This window comes from Anser cygnoides, chromosome 20 (assembly GCF_040182565.1).
Source record: "Anser cygnoides isolate HZ-2024a breed goose chromosome 20, Taihu_goose_T2T_genome, whole genome shotgun sequence".
In the NCBI taxonomy this organism is placed as follows: domain Eukaryota; kingdom Metazoa; phylum Chordata; class Aves; order Anseriformes; family Anatidae; genus Anser; species Anser cygnoides.
Window position 1 is genome coordinate 2,691,176 of NC_089892.1, and position 18,172 is coordinate 2,709,347.

Here is an 18,172-nt window from a genome sequence, read left to right on the forward strand (position 1 = left end):
GGCAGCTATTCCACATGTGGAACTAACGGAGGTATCAGAGTTCAGGCAGACACTTACTGATAAATAACCTTGTAGGCTGGCATAAGCTACCTGGATGCAAACGCTGCTCTAAGTGCTGCAGCGTAGCAAACCAAGCGAAGCATCTAGAGCACCAGCTCCTCCTTTTACCTTTAGTTTTCAGCTAGGAGTCCCCCCCAGTGGTATTTCCCAAATTTCTTTCACAGGGAAGAACTAACAGATTTGCAACTGAAACTCTCTTCTGACTGAATCATAGTCGGTGTGGTTGCAGCATGTGATTTCAGTGCAAACTTGCCTTATCCTGATAGTGAAACTTCCTTTTGTAGAAATCTTCACTGCGCCATGAGCATCTAAAAAGGATTTGCATACCTTAGTTAACTGGCCTTGTGTTAGCTTGTTATAAATATCATCTGCATTTGAGAATAGCTGGAGGGCAGAGGCATGGGGAGGATCCCCAGTAGGCTTCAGGAGGAAATTCAAGCATCCAGATTTACTCTTGAGCACCCGGGTTTTCCCCCAGGCAGAGCAGACCGAGGTACTCAGAGGGCAGCTTTCACTCCAGCCCTGCTCTGGGCACGCTGCACTTTCTGCGTTACGGGGCCAGGTCGCAGTGTCACACAGCCGTCACGGCACCGCTTTCAGGAACTAACCCCACCAACAGAACTAACACGCTCCTCATTTTAGCTGTCCTGAGGGGAGTTTGAGCCCTTGGGCCTTTACACGCTCACTCCCCCGGCTCCTGGCGGGGAAGAGGCCCGGAGCTGCCCGCAGCCGGGCCCCCGCTGCCCCCCCGGGGCTCCCCGGGCCGCCTCCCCGCCCTCACACAGCCGCCCCCGGCGGGCAGGGCCCGGCCTCGCCACCGCCCCCGCCGGGGCGGCCCGAGGCACCTCCGCCGCTCCCTGCCCGGCCCCGCGGCTCTCGCCCGCTGCGTGCCGAGGGGCCCGGCTCGGCCCGGGCCGCCCCCGCGGGCTCAGGTAAGGGGAGCGGGAGGCAGGGAGGGAGGGCCCCGGGCCCCGCCTCAGGCCGCCCCGGCCCCGCTGAGGGGCTCTGGGGGCGGGCAAGCCGCCCGCTGCCCCTCGGCATCCTCGGGCCTGGCGGGTGGAGTGGAGGGGAGGAGGAGGAGGAGGAAGGAGGAGGAGGAAGGAGGAGGCCGGCCCTGCAAAGCCTGTGGGTGGTTGGCAGCGTAAAGGCTGGCGGTCCTCCGCTGTGCCTGCTGTCACCGGGTGCCATCAGTTACGCCTGTAACAGAGCTTCATTAGCTAGGGGTGCGGTTTCTGTCACATTTAGCACTGCAGGCTTTCATTTTTTTTGGTTCTTGAGAGGTTTGGCAGCCCTGTGTTCGTTGCTAGCCTCCCTTTCCAGTGCCTAGAGAGAGGCCAAGTGAATTGCCTGAACCAGAAAACAAAATGCTGTTCAAAGAGAGGTATTTAAAATCCTGGGGATGCCCTGTGCGCTGCGTGTCAGAGTCACACCGCTGTTTCTGTTCCTTGTCTGGCCCAACGGGTCTGGCTGTTCATCCCCACATAGAGAGCAGCTTACACAGGAGGTGTGGAAAGTGTCCGAATTGGCTGCAGCGGTGCAGGGAAGGTGGGAGATGTCAGTCCGAGTCCTCTGACACAGGGGAGAGAGCTGAACTTGGGTCTCCCATCGTTATGGTTTTCTGTACAAGGTGGCAGCTGCGACCACTTCCATCCCAGCCTCTCGCTGTGTGCTGACACAGTGCAGGGGTCTGCAGCGTGCCCCGAGCGTGCCCCAGAACCACAGTGTGGACATGTAGGCAAGGCAAGTCTGCTCAGGGCAACCTGGCACCCACGGGGCACAAACCTGAACAAGTCCAATCGACTTAAATATTGATTCCATTGTTTTCAGGCTTGGTAGTATTACTTTTGGTAAAGTCAGAGTTGGTACTGAGACAGGTTATTTTATGTCAGTACTGTCATGGGAAAAAATAGATTCATGAAGTCTTCAGTAGATTCATTATGTTCCACATGTGCCATGCCCCTGGGTAAAAACCTGTCTTGAACTTTCCAATCAACTGTGGAGACCACCAGAATCACTTCTGGTTGAATATCTGAAAGTATTCAACTGCACAGCTCTCGTTAACCGAAACCTGTACTGAACATGCCTTATACCTTTTCTTGTGTGGCTTTAGGTGTTTCTGGTTAGAGCACAGGTGTTAAGCTTTCTGTGATTTCCTTTTTCATTTTGCCAATAGTGGTATAACTTCAGGAAGATCACTAAAGACATATCAGTGGCTCAATTTCTGCATCTATAAAGCATAATCTCAAATTTGGGCTGCTGGAAATTGAATGTTGTTGGGGATTTACTCTACAGGAAATTCTTTTGTGTGTTGTGGACAGATGGGATCAAGATGATGGGACTGTTTACTTCATCTTTCTACAAACTAAAAAACTGTGGGAAGAAAACCCTGGACTTTTGTTTTAAAGTATTGCCCATTTTCATATTGTGTTTCAGGGAAATTTTAAATCTGTACAGTAATTTCCTGCTGGTACCTCGTCAAACCCCACTGTGACATTTAGTCACGCATGTCAGCTACAGATTCAATTAAACAGATCACTAGACTGCTACACAGGTTTGGAGCTGCTTTGAGGGCTTTGATGCCTGATGTGTTCTCTTACATCAAAGTGAGCGTGTCTTCTTGTTTCAGCACCTTTTTTTTTTTTCCTCATCTTTGACAGTAGTTGACTTCAAATGGCTGAGAAATCAAGCAGAGGCCCGCAGGATGTCCTCAGCTCTTCTCCTGATGAAAATGAATTTCCTTTTGGATATCCCACTAACATCTGTGAAGATGCACCTGATCAGAAGTACCTGTGCAGCAACTGCAACAATATTCTGAAGAAAGCCCTGCAAACGCTCTGTGGGCATAGGTACTGCTCAGCCTGCCTGTCGTGGATTGTACGGTAGGTCCTTGCTACAAAGGGTCACACTGCTGTGACCCATTCTGTGGCTGCAAGTACCCTGTGCAGTGCCACCGTACTCAGTAGGTGAGAGTCTGTGGCTGCCTGGCCCACTGGTCCGTAGACACTGTACAGTCTGGAAGTACTTACCTCCAGGGAACGCAGGGTGGTCTCTGCCTCCTTCCTTGTTTCCAGCGTGGATGTCTTCGGGGTGGGAAAGGCTGGATTACGGAGCTTGAAAGATGTCGGTTTTCCTATGTGTAATTGTGACATAATTGGTACTGATTTAGCTTTGAACAATTAGTGCAAGGCTTAGTACTACCATAGGAGTTTACAGTCCTTTGGTAAGTGATGGGATGGGATTTTAATAAACATTATCTTAGAGCTTTAAATTTAGTAACTCAGCTAGATCACTACATGTTAAGGTGCTGTTGCCATTAATGACAAACAATGACAGGCATTCTCCTGGAGAGCCTGAAAACCAGGAGCTAGGTGGGCATTTGCTATGATGGAATACCTGCTTCTGTCCTCCCTTTTCTTTCAAGAATTACACCTTGATTCAGAGCCTTTGGAAAAGTTCCTGTCTGCCCTACAGGAGGGAGGTGAAATTGCAGTACATGTCTGTGTATGTGAGCTGACTTGAGCTTTGATGTTTTGGAAAACAGTAGCAGTCAAGATACAGTGACAGGGTTGTAGTCCTGGCTAAATAGGTTCCCAGCTTTATTGTTTTTCATGATCCAAGCTGCTGTTGCTTTGCTGAAATACAGATAAAATGTACGGCTCTAGTTCTGATCTCGAGGAATGGAATAGCAGGGGTTTCGTTTGTTTCTTTACCTCAGCGTGTTTAAAAATCGGCCCTTTAATGAACAAAGATTAGGGATTCTGAGTAGAAATTACTTCCACATTTTAATTTATTTCAGTGTGTATATAAAGACATCCTAAACTACAGTTAACTAATTGATTGTTTATTCTTCTTTCTTTTTGCCAGAAACAATAAAAATCCAATTTGCCAGAAATGTAAAGAGGAGGATCCCAGTACTTTAAGTGAAGGAAGCCTATTGGCAGAAGAAAGGGTAAGTTGTAGTAAACAGTTCATTAACTTATCATTAATCACTGCCTGGTCTACTCTATAGTCAACATTAGATTATAATTTAGGAGAGAACGTTAACTTGTGCTTCAGTCATTTGAATTTCCCAAAGATTTTGATTTTAAAAGGTGTAACGGCATCCTTAGGACTTTTCAAGTCCGTTCAGTTCTGCAGTGTAAAATTTCCCACTGTGTAATTAACCTTTATTGCCTTCCATGAACCTGTGCTTTCCTACTTGTAATAATATGTCTTAGCTGTTACTTACTATCCTTAGTAAGTATCCTAGTGGCTTTCCCACTTGGGGGTGGCAAGTTTCTCTGTACCCTTCAAACATGTTACCGAACTTTCAGGTTAGAGTTCTCTCTCAGAGAAGAAGCTGGAGTATGGGCTAGCCAGCTGAATTGCCTGGAGCGTGCTTTGACAGCCAGGATATCTGGAGAAAAGAGCGGAAAACTTAGAGCTGAACGTAGTCATTGATAAAAATTATGCACTGGCGACTGTTTCATCTGTAATTTAATGGTGCAGATCTCTTCTGCTGTTAGGTGATTTTCCAGGCATCTCACTGCACTATTCTTTATCCTGAATACAAACAAAGGGCTCAGTACCAGCTCATCTTCTTCCTTCCTTTCCGATTCCAGGCAGGAATACCAAGAGATACACATTCTGTCTAAATTTGTTAGGAAAGAATGAAACCCAAGAGTCAGCTGGCAGTGAGGTAAAAGGCAAAATATAATAACTGACTGCAGCAAAATAATGAATCTGCAGTTAACACTGAACTCAGTAAGATCTCAGAAAAAATCCTCAATTCTGCAGTAAATTTCCCAGTAACAGAATTTCATGCATCATGGAACCACAGATAGATAGAGCTAAACCCTTATGAAATTCTTATTCTATGTCGACTGTTATTTTTTTATAACTTTCGGATTTCTCTGGTGCAGGATTCTCCCTAAGTCTTTTGGGACTTTCTGCAAAATCTGTGGGTGGGTTACAGTAAACAGGGCCCCACTCTTGCAAACTGATCTGCCTGGGCAGATTCTAATGCCTGTTGAGAGTCCACATGAAGTCAGTCACCACAAAAGCACGAGGATCTGCCTGTATAGATCAATTTACAACAAGTGATCCACGGTTTGTGAACAACATGAGTAATAAAGACTGTATAGCATGTTTGTTTTTTGCTCCATATCTTATCCTGGTTAATCTCTGCTTTACCTTTACTGCGGTTTTTCCCTATGCTATCTGTTTATATGTTTATATGTTTATATTTTAAATAAGATACTTACACAAGAGGAAATAAAAGGGCCTGTCAAGAGGTGTATCTGCTTTATCTTATCCCATGATCTCCCATACCTTCCCTGTCATATTCTTAATTTATGAACCGTTGGTATACTACATGTACTTCAAGCCTTGCCCTGGTGCCCTTCATCAGGATCAGTTGCTGTGCATCCGTCACTGAAGTCAGTCAGAGGAGTGGGGGGCATCCTCCTCTGACTCTGCTCACACCCTATCTGCTGTCATTCATGAAGCTTGCTTAGGGGACAATTCTCTACTCTGCACTGAGCTCGAACCCCTTTGTGGCTCTCCCCTCCTGGCTGTGTTAGAGCAGTGGAAGATCCTGGTTCAGCTGCAGCGAGCTCTGGGACAGACAGGACCAGGCATCTGTGGTGTCCCACAACAGCCACCAGCAGCACCTGCACCAACATCTTCCTTTGAAATGGCTAAAATGAGAGGGAGACGTCCAACTACAATATAGCAAATCAGAGAGAAATAGTTTCTGTTTCCTTTTGTTTGACCCAGAACACTTTTGTGTCAGTGAGAGTCATCTCATTTACAGTACAAGGGTCTGACTCAGGCCCCTAACAAAGTTCCGTGCAAGCTTATGTTCCCAGATATGAGGGCAAGAACTTTTGTGGGTATTTCAAAGCAGTGACCTGTGCGGATAAAAGAAGAGAGGAGGATTTTTTAACTTGTTTTTTAACTGAGCTGTGTCCAGAGTGATTTAGCAACTACAAGTGTGAAACAAAAAGCACAGGGAATGCACACAGCAGTAAGAAACCCTGGCACTGCTGGGACTGTCCCTGTAGTTAAATGTATTTTAAAAGATCTCTTTAGTAATGTCAGGAAATTCCTTGAGCTTTTTTCTTATGACATGGGGAAAAAGCCACCATGTGCCTGATAACTTGAATTTCTTTGATTTGCTCATTAATTAGACTAGAATATTTTAGAGGCTGGGGCTGGTATGCTTTCACTAATTGCTAGCTTACTACATAATATCTTCCATACATGCAGATGGAGCCACACGTGTGTTTGTACAGCCTATTATTATTATTATTTTTGATTTCTTGTTTGTGGAGTTGTTTGCGATCTGTGCGCAGAAATTCTTCAGAGGTAAACTTTGCTTAAGGGCTGAGAAGAGGAAAGGAGTTTCTATTAGACTCTGCATATATAAATTTATTTCCTTGTTACCATTCATAGAGCTGGTTGTGCTTCTTTTATATGATTTAATATGACGAATGTAGATGACTACAAACATTCGTATCTAGATTAAAAAACAAACAGCAATGTTGATTCTGATAATTTTATTTGCTAACTTTTCTAACTCATTATGTAGAATTTCAGTAACTTCATAGAAAAGTGGACATCATTTGTAAATACTTTTCCCCCCTTTATATGTAGAGACCCCCTCCCCGGCCCCCCAATTCCTACCTTGCTCTTTGTTAGGTTACATAGGAAATCTGCTGTCCTCTGTACTGTGTACTTACCACTGTCTTGTTCTCGTGTCACTGTACCTATTTTGATTGTGCAAGAGGTAATATTAAAAATGTGTAGTGTTTCATCATTTACAGAATAATTTCACAATTCTTCACAGCGTAAGAAAAAAAACCAACAACTATGCAGTAAAAAAAAAAAAAAACTCACATGTGGTTTACATTTCTTTAGTACACAGTGCCATACTAAATGGAAACAGCCTGGTCTGAGAAATGTAGTCTCACTGCAGAACAGACCCAAGTCCTCTCTACAGAACTTTAGGAGGTGTTAATGACCCCAATAATGAAATGCATTCATTAGAGTCGCACATGGCAGCACCCTATAGTTAGGATCACATCAGCACATTCATTGCACGGGATGTATTTCAGGCTTCTGTGAAAAGGAACTTGAAATAAAAGCTATAGTTGGCTATGCTCTTTTCAATACATTTATATTGCATCAAATAATTTATTTTTGAATCATAACAAAGAAATTATAATTATTTGACTCTACTAACACCAAAATACTTGCTAAATCGGAAAGTGTTATGGTAGTAGAGTAAATGAAACAAAAAAAGAAGGGATTTATCGAGATCTGAAGTCTTGATAATCCCTACCACAAAAATGCATGCTGGAGTACTTTCTGACCAGTGATTTTTCCTTACTATGTTTACTTTCCAGGCTTTTGGTGATGCTGCCATTAATAAAGAGATTTCTGAACTCAAAGTACGCTGCGTGACCCCCGGATGCAGTTGGTCTGGTATCATGAAAAATTTTGAAGTACGTTTAAAGGCAATTTATTTAAATTAACATGTGCTTTTACTTGAATGTGGACAGAAGAAGAATGAATCTAGTTTCTCAGCAAACACAGATTAGTGCAAATTTACAAGAATCAACAAAGATATCATGATTCGTACCAACAGAGTATCTCAAAACATCTCATTAACAGGGCTTTGATCGAGTCCAGAACATCCTGAATGATTGTGAAATTAACGTTGCTCAAATGTGTCAGCTATGGTTTTTTATTATATTTATTTTCCATAGAGCTTACTTATTATTTAAATTCAAAGATGCTACAAGCAGTAGCATGAAAATACTTCAATTTCCAGGACATTGTTATGAGCAATTCTTCAGTATTTTTTTAAAATAGAAATAATTTCGTCCTGTGCATATGATTCCAATTGGTTGAATGCATTCATCATTCTTTTCAGGCAGATGTGAAATGCCCCAGATAAAAAATTTAGATGGACAAGGTTTGTGAATCCGACATGCAAAACAGAATCATGAAAAAATGGAGATAAATCTCATGATGCTAAGGCAGCTTTATTTTGGACCACTGCTGTAGGAACAGGGTGCCTTTCTGTATTTGTAACAGGGAGTCTGCTGTGTACCATGGATGCCTGTGAATCTGATAAGCATCTGAGGTGCTTCTGCCTTTTCTTGTCTTCGCTAATTTTGCACAAGTTTTCTATTTGAGTTCATTCCTCTTTAAGAAAAAAAAATCTGCCCAGTTTGCTCAGCTTCATAGTTTTGAGAACTGGAGCCCCTCTCAGCACGAATACATGGCAAAATGAATTTGAAAGTTGAGCGTGTGATTGAAATTGGCATGTCTGAGCCAGTTCTGTAGGGGACAGCCATCTCCCTCTGAAGACAAAATCAGTTGTGACACAGTGCCAAAGTTTCAGCAGAAGAGGCCAGAATAAATATTTTCTGTTGGAATACTGTATTTTTAAGAATGAAAGTGGACCTGTTGGATGTAGTCACGAAAGATGATGCTGACATTTTTCCTTATTGAGATGAGAAGATGCAAATAATGAAAAGGAAAAGTTTTTAAAGTTATTTAAAATATAGAGGAGAGTTGTATCCTAACTGTTACATAGGTGTCAGATGGCCATTCTTTTATGCTACATAGAGATGTCAGCAGGCTAACCACATTCATCCTGTCAGTCAGAGCAGTTCAAGAGAGAGCTCATGTTTGAATTTATCAAAAGTTGTGGGATTTTTTTTTATTTTTTTTAAAGTTTAGAATTATCAAAAAAGCCCCAGTAAAGATGGTGGATTTTTCAACGGTAATCTTGGTAACGCTGTAGAGTGGGACTTTACCCAAGCTTAGAAGAAATGCAAGCTATTTATTGAGAAATGTTTATCTGCAGTTAACATTTTGGTTTGCAACTTCTAACTTCCAGGAGCATCAGAGTTTATGTGAATATGCTTTAATCCCTTGTCACACTGGTTGTGGACACATGGTAATGAGAAAGAATCTTGCAGATCATTTGGAAAACGGATGTGTTAATAATGTGACAATGTGTCAGAAGTGCAAGCGGAGCCTATCCAGTAGTGAATACCAAGTAAGAACATTTATTTGTTTCAAATAATGGTTTTATATTAATTGCTTAAGTAATCTATCATGACATTTTTCATCCCGATGTCATGAATGCTGCTGCATGTGGAGAACATTTAATTCTTCTGCGTTTGCTATTTTTTCCGTGCATGTATTCGAGAGAAAAATGACGTGTATTTGATAGTCTGCTTGTGATATTACAGCAGGGAGAGGGAAATACCTGTGTGCTCATCCAGGGCTCGGGTAGGCCACATTTTAGCTCCAGTGTCAAAGCGTGTCTCCCAGTATGAGGTAGATGTCATACAGATCCACAGACAGTTGCAGGGAAGAGATCTTGAAAGAGTCTGTTTTTTTTTATTCAAACTAAACTTGCCTTTTTTTTTTCCTTTTATCAGATGGTATTTCTATTAGATACGTTTAAATATATAGATCTCAAAATTAGCAGCAATGTCCATACAGTCCAGGAAGCATAAGAACTCATTCTGCCAGAAATTTCTCTGTGACTATTTAAACATTTTTTATTTATTTTTTTTATGTTTAAGTTGCGTTTCCCACTGTTGTGACTGGGACTTGCAAGATGTATATATCCCCCGTGTGTGTTTATATATATTTAAAAACACTTGTCTGTCCCCAGCATTTGCTCAAAATTCTCTTTAAAACAACAAATATTTTTTCTCACTAAATTGTAGTTGATCATCAAACTTTTAAGTTTATGTTGCGAAACCTATTGCATTCTTACTTAAATGCAATGAATTTCTCAGTTGATGCTCAACATTGTGAAAGCAGGGCAACAATCTGCATTAGTACTTGCAGATTTTAAGTGACTTCGTGGGCTCATTTTAACGTTTTTAAAGCTGCTCTTTATTTTTCCCCATTTTTGAAGATGCAGTGGTACAAGTTCTGGGAGTGGTCTGAGGGCATCAAAGGAGCTAACAGAAACTGTTCTGTGTTGCTGAAGGAGGAAATGGTGTGGTGGGGCAGATGAAAAGTGGTAGAAAATCAGCTGCTGTGCGAAGAGATTGCCAAAGATACAGCATCAGTGGCACGTTTCTCAGCCTCGAGGTGGACGTGCATCACCTTCTGTTTAGGGCATTTCAATCTTTAAAAACTCCTGGGACAAAGCAACAGCAGCGTGAACGAGAGACCCACCCTTGCTAACACCACTACATGTGTTTCGATTTGAAATCTCTGCAAACTTTCTCATCCCAACCCCACCTAGTTTGTGACCCTGTGGGCTCTCGTCTCGGAAGGTGTTGCTGGGACAGCGGTCTTCTAGGGTAGGGCAGAATAAATATTGAGCCCTTCAGATAATGCAGAGAGAATAGTTGCCAGCCCTGGAGCTTTGTCCTGGAATAGGGGCATAGTCATGTTAAGACCTACATAGCAGGAGCGTTGTGAATACCTCAGAAATGTAGTCTGATGTAAATAGCAGTGGGTGGCTTTATATGCCGTAACTGGCACAGATGTAAGCCTTTCCAAATACTGAGCCATGAGCTACACCCAACATATGGGGGTACCAGTCCTTCTGGAGTACGAAGAAGGCACTCTGGCTAAAACAAGCTTCTTAGAAAGCTTTTGCATGTGCTCTTCATGTCTCAGCAACTCTTATGGAGAGAGAAGAGTATCTGGACCCAGGCACGTTTTACCAGTGGTAAATCCAGTGTCTGTTTCGGAGAGACTGCAGATACCAGAAGGTGGCAACACTTAATCCCTTGCAACCTTCTGAAAGTGCATTAGGCAAGCAGGAGAGTGAAAGAGGCAAGCAGGAGAGTGGAACTTGAGCTGAGTCTGTTCCTTGAGCACCTTTCTCTTTCCTGAGCTCTGTGACGCTGCAGATCTACCTCAGCAGGCTTCATTTTCCTGCAATGACAAACTGTTTTCCTCCCCCTCGTTCTGCTTAGCTGTCATCTTATTAATTTTTAGTTAGGAAGCCTTGGCAGGGGATTTGCCTTGAAATGTTGATCTTTCACTGCCTGCCTTAGTTAGCATTCATAAAATTGGAATTCTGCTGGTTATGTGATCTGCCTTATGAAATTTATAGTTATGTGGCATATGAATTTTGCTTGTTTGTGTGTATATCCACAGTCCTCCGGGAGCACGGGAAGTTTGGGGCACCGCTCTCACTCTCTCCATCTTAGCCAATCAGTTGTTGGTCTCATGACTTTTGCAGTCCCATATTTTAAACAAACTTTCCGCCAGCCTCTCTCCCCTTCAGGAAGTTGGGGATCTGAAGGAGTGAAAGAGCAGCAAGTAAGAAGTAAAGACACACACTGTGCAATACCTAGGATACAGAGTATTTAAAAATAAATTAAAGAGTGGAAAAAAAACCTGTCTGTATTTCTGGGGATCAAAAGAGAAACCTCAGGACTCTGCAGAGGAAGGACTTGAGGGCTGCTGAAATGGCTTTATCAACAAAAAATTCCAGACTATAGGAAATGTACTGGCAGGCAAAGGCATTTACAAAGATTAAAGGTAACCCCCTTGTATAGTTTGGGTTGAAAGCTGACAGTTGCTGTGTTAAATACACAAGTTACAGTTGTAGTTTGAACCAATGGCAGGAGGATTACTTTCCCCTCCTTGAAGCCAGGAAAGGCAGGAAGTCTCATGTTAGCACTAATGCATTTTGCATTACTACATCATGATGGAAAATTTGGATTCCTGCCTTCAAAATGTTAATAAGCAGAACCTGAGAAGGGTCTGCACACTAAGCAAACTATGCGAAGCCAATGGAAGAAGAGTTTTTATTTGGTTTTCCCATGTATTTGCTTTCTGTTCCATAATCCACCTGCATGCCACTGGGTGTACATATGTGTGTACATACACATGCATGTGTGACTGTACATGCTATGGTTTGAACTGGGCAAGACTTGTACATTGCCAATCTTGTATCGGATTTCCCAGGATGACCTTGCAAAGCATCTGTAAGTAATTTCCAAGAACTCAGGGCCTCGTAAGTAACAGATCACACGTTGTGCTTTCATTTAACGGGTGTTGCATCTGGAGATGTGTCACTGAACATACCTGCTGAGCTGAGCTGCGTGATCAGATGAGAAGCTGAGCTTAAGAAACCACTGAATCCGTCCCCTGTGCAACCAACTCCTTGCAGAGGGGACAGCAGCACCCACTTTTAACAGATGTGCTTTAGTCCCACACTTCTGAAGGTTATTTTGTCTGAAAAGAAGCCTGAAAACAATGCAGTCTATTGAGTAGTGAGGTCGAGAGTGGTAACTGTCTGGACAGGGGTACAGGGTTCTGCACCGTGTGTTGCGGAGCTTGTAGTGCTCCTATGGAAGTTACTCTCCTTTCTTTTACTCTTCCTTAAATCCACGCCTTCCAGGAAGGAAGGAAGGAACTTCTTGCAAACTCTTCCATACCACAGAATTTCTTGTAGAAAAGCCCCTCTAACCTTCATTTTGTGTGAAATAGGAGTAGCATTTCCAAACAGAAACAATGTTTCAAAGACTCCTAAGTAAAGATACTCAGTGATTTTAATAATGTACTCGATTCCTTTCTTCTTGTTTTAATGACAGCAACATTCATGTGAAGGCAGTTTATGTGGGGAACAGAAACGTGTGCAAACAGAAACATCATCAAAGGAAAAGGTAGGTAAAAGATGAGTGAAAGCAGTACAACTTTATTTCAATTCATGAAAATATCACTTGTTCATTTAGATTAAATGATCATCTGAGAACATCTTCAGGTATGGCAGTTATATCTGGATGCTTTTTACATCCCAGCATAGCTCTCGTGTATAGCTTCTCTTCTCTGCTCCCACAATTAACTTACTAAATTAGTCTGCCAAAGCCAGGGAAAGTGTTTGTTTCCTTTCAAGTATTCAGGAAGACCTATGTGACCGAAAGAAGAATATGCTGTCTAACAGTGTATTTAAAGATAGGTGCTTTTGGTTGTGAAAGGAACTAAATTCTTGTGCCAGCCAGAGCTTTTGGTCCAATAGATCCGTTCATTCCCAGGGCGTGCTGCAAGACGCAGCTCTTCTGTGCTTTCTGTAAGAGCAGGAAGAGTGTAAAAGTGGCTGTGTGCACGACTGTGGTGGGCCAACTTGCTTATTGCCATATCATTTATGACAAGTTGTTACTAGGGAATCACTGTGGTTTGTTAAACTCTGTTATATCAGTATGTTAGAAAGGCACTCAACTGCCGGATTGCCCCCAAGTAACTTCCAATCCACCACACTCTTGGTTGATTTATCAATGAGTATTCAGAACTGGTCAGACACTGTAAGCTGTGGCAATGCCTTGACTTGAATTAACCTGATTTATAGCTGCTGGGGATGGGACCAAGGTGTTAGTAGGTAGATACAAGAATTGAAATTGGTATTTGATTATTTTATTGCCTTTTCTTTTTTTTTTTTTCCAGCAGAACCACTCTACAGTCTTGATCAACAAGGATGGATGTCGGTTTTCTGAAGTTGGCTGTTCATTTAGGGTAAGTGAAACTGCTGCCTTCAGGAAGGCCTCAGATGGCGTGCAACTCAGTGCCTTTGGTCTAGCCAGCCTTTGTGTTCAGGGTATTAGTCCTTGACTGAAATGTATCTTTAAGGAAAGTGAGAAATGTACCCATTTTTAGTAGACCAGGAGAGATGATGTTGGAACCGTTGTGGTTACACAGCATGTTTAAGATGCCGTTTGCTCTCTGGCCTGCACAGTGCATTGACTTCAGATAAAAATGGATGTTTATTACAATTCTGCTGGGTTAGAGGTCATTAGAGGGCTTGTTGGTTTTCCATTCTCCATATCTCTGAAGAGAGTCCGCTGCTCTGTAGCTGGGCCTGTATCTTGCAGTCCTCCCATCCCTGTCCCTCTCCCAAGAAGCTAGAGGGAACATGGCTTGATTTGGCCAGTTATGGTAGCTGTATAGAGAGTATTAATCATGTCTTCTTACAGGGAAGCAAAGAGAAGATGAAGGAGCATGAAAAAACTGCAGTTGGGGCCCACATGCTGCTTCTGCTGCAGCACATAAAGCAACTGAAGGCAAGCTTGTGCACTGTTTCCAAAGCTGCAAATGGTTTCGTCCCACAATCACAGCTGAATGTGAATGTTGCAGACAAAAGCATCCCTGATCTGCAGATCCCAGGCAGTCTGGAAATCAATGGCGATCTGGAAGTAGACTGTTTTCCTGCATCTGTTCCTGAAGATGAATCTGTTCTGCAGCAACTTGTGAGGGAGAAAGTGATTTCTGAGCTAGAAAATAAGCTACATGTGTTTGAGAATATCGTGTCAGTGCTCAATAAGGAAGTGGAAACCTCTAACTTGGAAATCACAGCCTTTCGGAGACAGAGTGAACTTGACCAAAATATAATACGAGGCCTTGAACTGAAGGTAAATATTTAGGATAAACATTGCCTGTGTGCTTGCTGTATAGATGACACACTTAACACATGTCAGAGAGAGACGATGTAGAGATGGGGATAGAAATGAGCACAGGAATTGAAGCTGTGAAGGGTTAAGTTCTGGACACATCTACAAGATCCTTTTCTCGTTTTGGATAAATTTTCAAATGGGCGTCTCTTTAAAATTTTTATCTAAATTTGTGTTTAGGCAGTTCTGTCTCTGGTTATTCCCGAGAGTTGTAAATGTTAGGAATTTGCCGAAAGAAATCAAAGGAAACCCTTCAGAACGTGAGGACATTTGTACTGTTCTGCTGCTTTTGCAGAACATCAGCCTGGGCAGTGGGGTTGATTGAGAACTGTGTTGTTTTTTTTCTAGATTGCAGAGTTGCACCGGTGCCTGACCCAGAAGGATGCAGGCCTCAGCAATCTTCATAAGAGTCTTCTGTTCTCTGAGCAAGCGTCCTACGACGGGGTCTTTCTGTGGAAAATAACAGATGTTGGCCGGAAGTTACAGGACTCTGTGACGGGAAGAACAGTCAGTTTGTACTCACCAGGTAAAACACGACGTATACATGTGTTAGCAAAATTTGGTCCTTTAGAAAACCCACTGATTTCTCTAGAATGACGCTCCTTTCTGCTCATGGACAGGAAGTGCTTTAAAATAGCTTCAGGTAGCTGTTAAGGAGAGCTCCTAAGATGCTGTTTGTGTGAAGACCTCATGTTCTCCTGCTTGGTATTCAGGGCGGCTGTGATGTACTCTGCCACAGAGCTGTGTTCTGTTCTGGGCTTTCATTTTGCAATTTGCCCTCCGCTGCAGCTACTTGCAGTGACATCTGCTGGATCTCTGTTGTCTAATCCACAGCCTTGGTGCCTGATGGTACTGAATGGTCTTCTGCTGCAGTTTTCTCCCATGTGAGAAGTAATTTGGTTAGGTAAATTATCCTTCTGTGGCTAACACCAGGTAATTTTCACCAAGGTATGAGTCATTAAAAGGATTCCAGCCACTAGATTTTCGTTGCTTATTAGTTGTACTGATTTGTGTGTTCTCCTCATCTCTATAATACCAAAACATAACACAAATATTCTTGCATATGCCAAAACAGTCATTTTGTCTTATTTTCAGAGGAGGTTTTACTAATGAAGAGTTCTGATTTTCAGCTTTCTACACTGCAAAGTATGGCTACAAGGTTTGTCTGCGGATTTATCTGAATGGGGATGGGACAGGAAAAGGAACCCATGTGTCACTGTTCTTTGTTGTTATGAAAGGAGACTATGATGCTCTGCTCCCTTGGCCTTTCAGACACAAGGTAAGAAGGGCAACTTTTTCATATCTGATCCTAGCATAAACCCACTACTTCTCCCAGTGAACTCAAGAGAACTTTTTCTCTTGACTTTAGTGGAAGTTGGAGCGTTTTCCCATTTTCTTCTCTGATGGCTTATAAGCCACACTCTAATTTTGGGTAGTAATTTGGCACTGAGTGGAGTGATTTGCACTCAAGGAAAGCTGCTCCTACTGAGATTCAACACTTGCCTTGAAGGATTTTCAAACTCCAGAATACTGAAATAACTCTGCACTTTCAAGGTTATTGTATCCCAACCTGTGTCCACCCGGGATAAACCAGGAGACACAATGTTTCCTCGCTCTCGCTATACATATATAATATCAGTTGGTAAGAAAATTGTGATTTGCTGCCTGAAACGCAGGTGTTACAAATGTGAGGTTACAGTTCCACTTATAAATGTGCCATAGATGTCTTACATTATCCTGATCTTTTTTTTTTCTTTTTTCTTTTTTTCTTCTCATTTTATAAGTGGAATCTGATAAGGGCAACAATGATTAGAGAGACAGTGGAAATAAGCACAGGGTTCTGATCTGTTCTAGTATTTGCCTTTGTATGGTAATGATTCTGTAAGCCTTTCATATAAATAGCCGTCCTACCATCTAGCAGATAAAAAAATAGAAATCAAAGTTCTCAATCCTCATTGTATTAAAAAAAGTATTATATGTATTTTACATTTCCAACTAAAGAACAGTGAATTAATAAAAGTGGTAATAAAATGGTGAGAGCCTATACTGATATTTAGGTTGTGTCTTCTACATACAACATACATACATACATACATACAGCAAGAGCTGTTTCTTTTGATTCCAAACCACAGCACCAGAATGAGTGTAATGACTGGAACCAAACCTGGGGTTTGTTTAAGTTGTCAGGAGAGAGAGAAAAAAAAGTCTTTGCACTGTAGAATTCTGTACCAGGAAATACTTACTTACTTTATTTTATTTCATTTTATTTTATGGGTGGCAAAGTTTTAAATATTTAATTTGGGAACTGTTACAATCTCCCTTGTTCACGTTAATTGACCTTGTAGGTTGTGAAACGTTCATTATAGTTTGCATTTAATTATAAATAGAGCATCCAGATGCTTTTGCAGCATGTTTGTGTGTTTGTCTCTGATATTTTCTGGTTCGTTTTTCGGTTCAATAACTCATCATTGCTGCATTCTGTTTTTCAGGTTACATTTATGCTGCTTGACCAAAATAATAGGGAACATATTATTGATGCATTTCGCCCAGACTTGACTTCTGCTTCTTTTCAGAGGCCAGTGAATGATATGAATGTTGCAAGTGGCTGTCCCATGTTCCTCCCTTTGACCAAATTACAGTCACCTAAATATGCCTATGTGAAAGAAGACACACTTTTCCTTAAATGCATTATAGAAACAAATTCCTAAATCTTGAAATATGGGTGTCTGGTAAATCGCCCACTGAAATTCATTAGTTTACGAGAAAAAAACCATCAGCTTGAGACATCGTATTAGTTTTCATTTGCACTCAAAATCCAGAGAGCCTGAGCCTGTGCTGCACTGAATTAATTCAGATCAACCGGATCTGCCCGCTAGCGACAGTTACTGCTGAGCATGCTGAGTGCTTTGCCCAGTGCCACATGGAGTGTGCTACTGCATGTGAGAACTGTGATTATTTCATGAAACAGCTGATACTCCTGCCTTAGATGTAGATTACAGCCGCACCCCTGCAGATTCACATGCGGAGAGAGGGGCTGCTCCTTCCCACGCCTGCCCAGGTGTGTGTGTCACTGGCAGAGTGCAGCCCGAGCTCGCATCTGGCAGCCTTGGCTTGAGAGGTTGCAGGGTTGCAAGAGGTGAGGCCGAGCTTTCCACATCCTCCAGCAGCACCAAGGCACGCGGCTCCCTTTTCCAGGAGGTTCCGTGCACCTTTCAGCTGCCCTGGCTGGCAGCCCTGGGGTGGGATTTTGGCTGTTCCCTGCCAGGGACAAGGGCAGTTCCCTTCCGCTGAGGCTCCATTTGGGTGTCTTTGTGCTTTTCGGTAACCTTGAAAGCAATGAGTTGTGGATAGCGTTTGTAGCTTGAAATCCTTCTACTGGATGACTTATTTCTTGCTATTTATTTTAGTCCTATATTTATGTGCTCTGTAAAAAAAATGCACTGTTGCATCAGCAATGTGACCAGATACACTGTGGCTGGGGGAAATCAACTCCAGTGTTTCTGAAAGGAGTAGTTTGACTTTCCCACTTCAAATGTGGAGCTCTGAGGGTTAATCCCAGGGAAGTCCAGAGCCGCTGGGTCAAGCAGTGGTAAGGACCCTTCAGTAGCTTTGTTTTAAAGTGTTCAGTGTCTTCTGAAACTTCAAGGCAAGTGACTAATTAGGAAGCACTGATCTTTTTCCTGCTT

The 18,172-nt window shown here is 42.5% G+C and overlaps 1 protein-coding gene across 3 annotated transcripts; it reads left to right on the top strand.

The window, feature by feature from the left end:
• The first annotated feature begins 865 nt into the window (after window positions 1-865).
• TRAF1 (TNF receptor associated factor 1) lies at window positions 866-17,201 on the top strand. Of its 3 annotated transcripts, none has more exons than XM_048056721.2 (11): window positions 866-992; window positions 2,718-2,939; window positions 3,925-4,009; window positions 7,449-7,547; window positions 8,954-9,115; window positions 12,639-12,710; window positions 13,486-13,554; window positions 14,013-14,447; window positions 14,835-15,012; window positions 15,617-15,765; window positions 16,976-17,201. In XM_048056721.2, exons 2-11 carry the CDS (start codon window positions 2,731-2,733, stop codon window positions 17,192-17,194), a joined length of 1,677 nt encoding a protein of 558 aa, XP_047912678.1. In that variant the 5' UTR covers window positions 866-992; window positions 2,718-2,730; the 3' UTR covers window positions 17,195-17,201. The 3 variants fall into 3 exon arrangements, with proteins under 3 accessions (XP_047912678.1, XP_066836883.1, XP_066836882.1); XM_066980782.1 differs by having other exon boundaries at window positions 13,489-13,554; XM_066980781.1 differs by having other exon boundaries at window positions 974-992; window positions 2,721-2,939.
• Window positions 17,202-18,172: the final 971 nt, after the last annotated feature.

Bases quoted from the DNA above. Each gene is read 5' to 3' on its own strand.
- TRAF1 (XM_048056721.2), top strand. From the start codon at position 2,731: ATGGCTGAGAAATCAAGCAGAGGCCCGCAGGATGTCCTCAGCTCTTCT. The intron at 7,548-8,953 runs GTACGTTTAAAG...TCTAACTTCCAG, and splicing joins GTATCATGAAAAATTTTGAA to GAGCATCAGAGTTTATGTGA. The intron at 15,013-15,616 runs GTAAAACACGAC...TCTGATTTTCAG, and splicing joins AGTCAGTTTGTACTCACCAG to CTTTCTACACTGCAAAGTAT.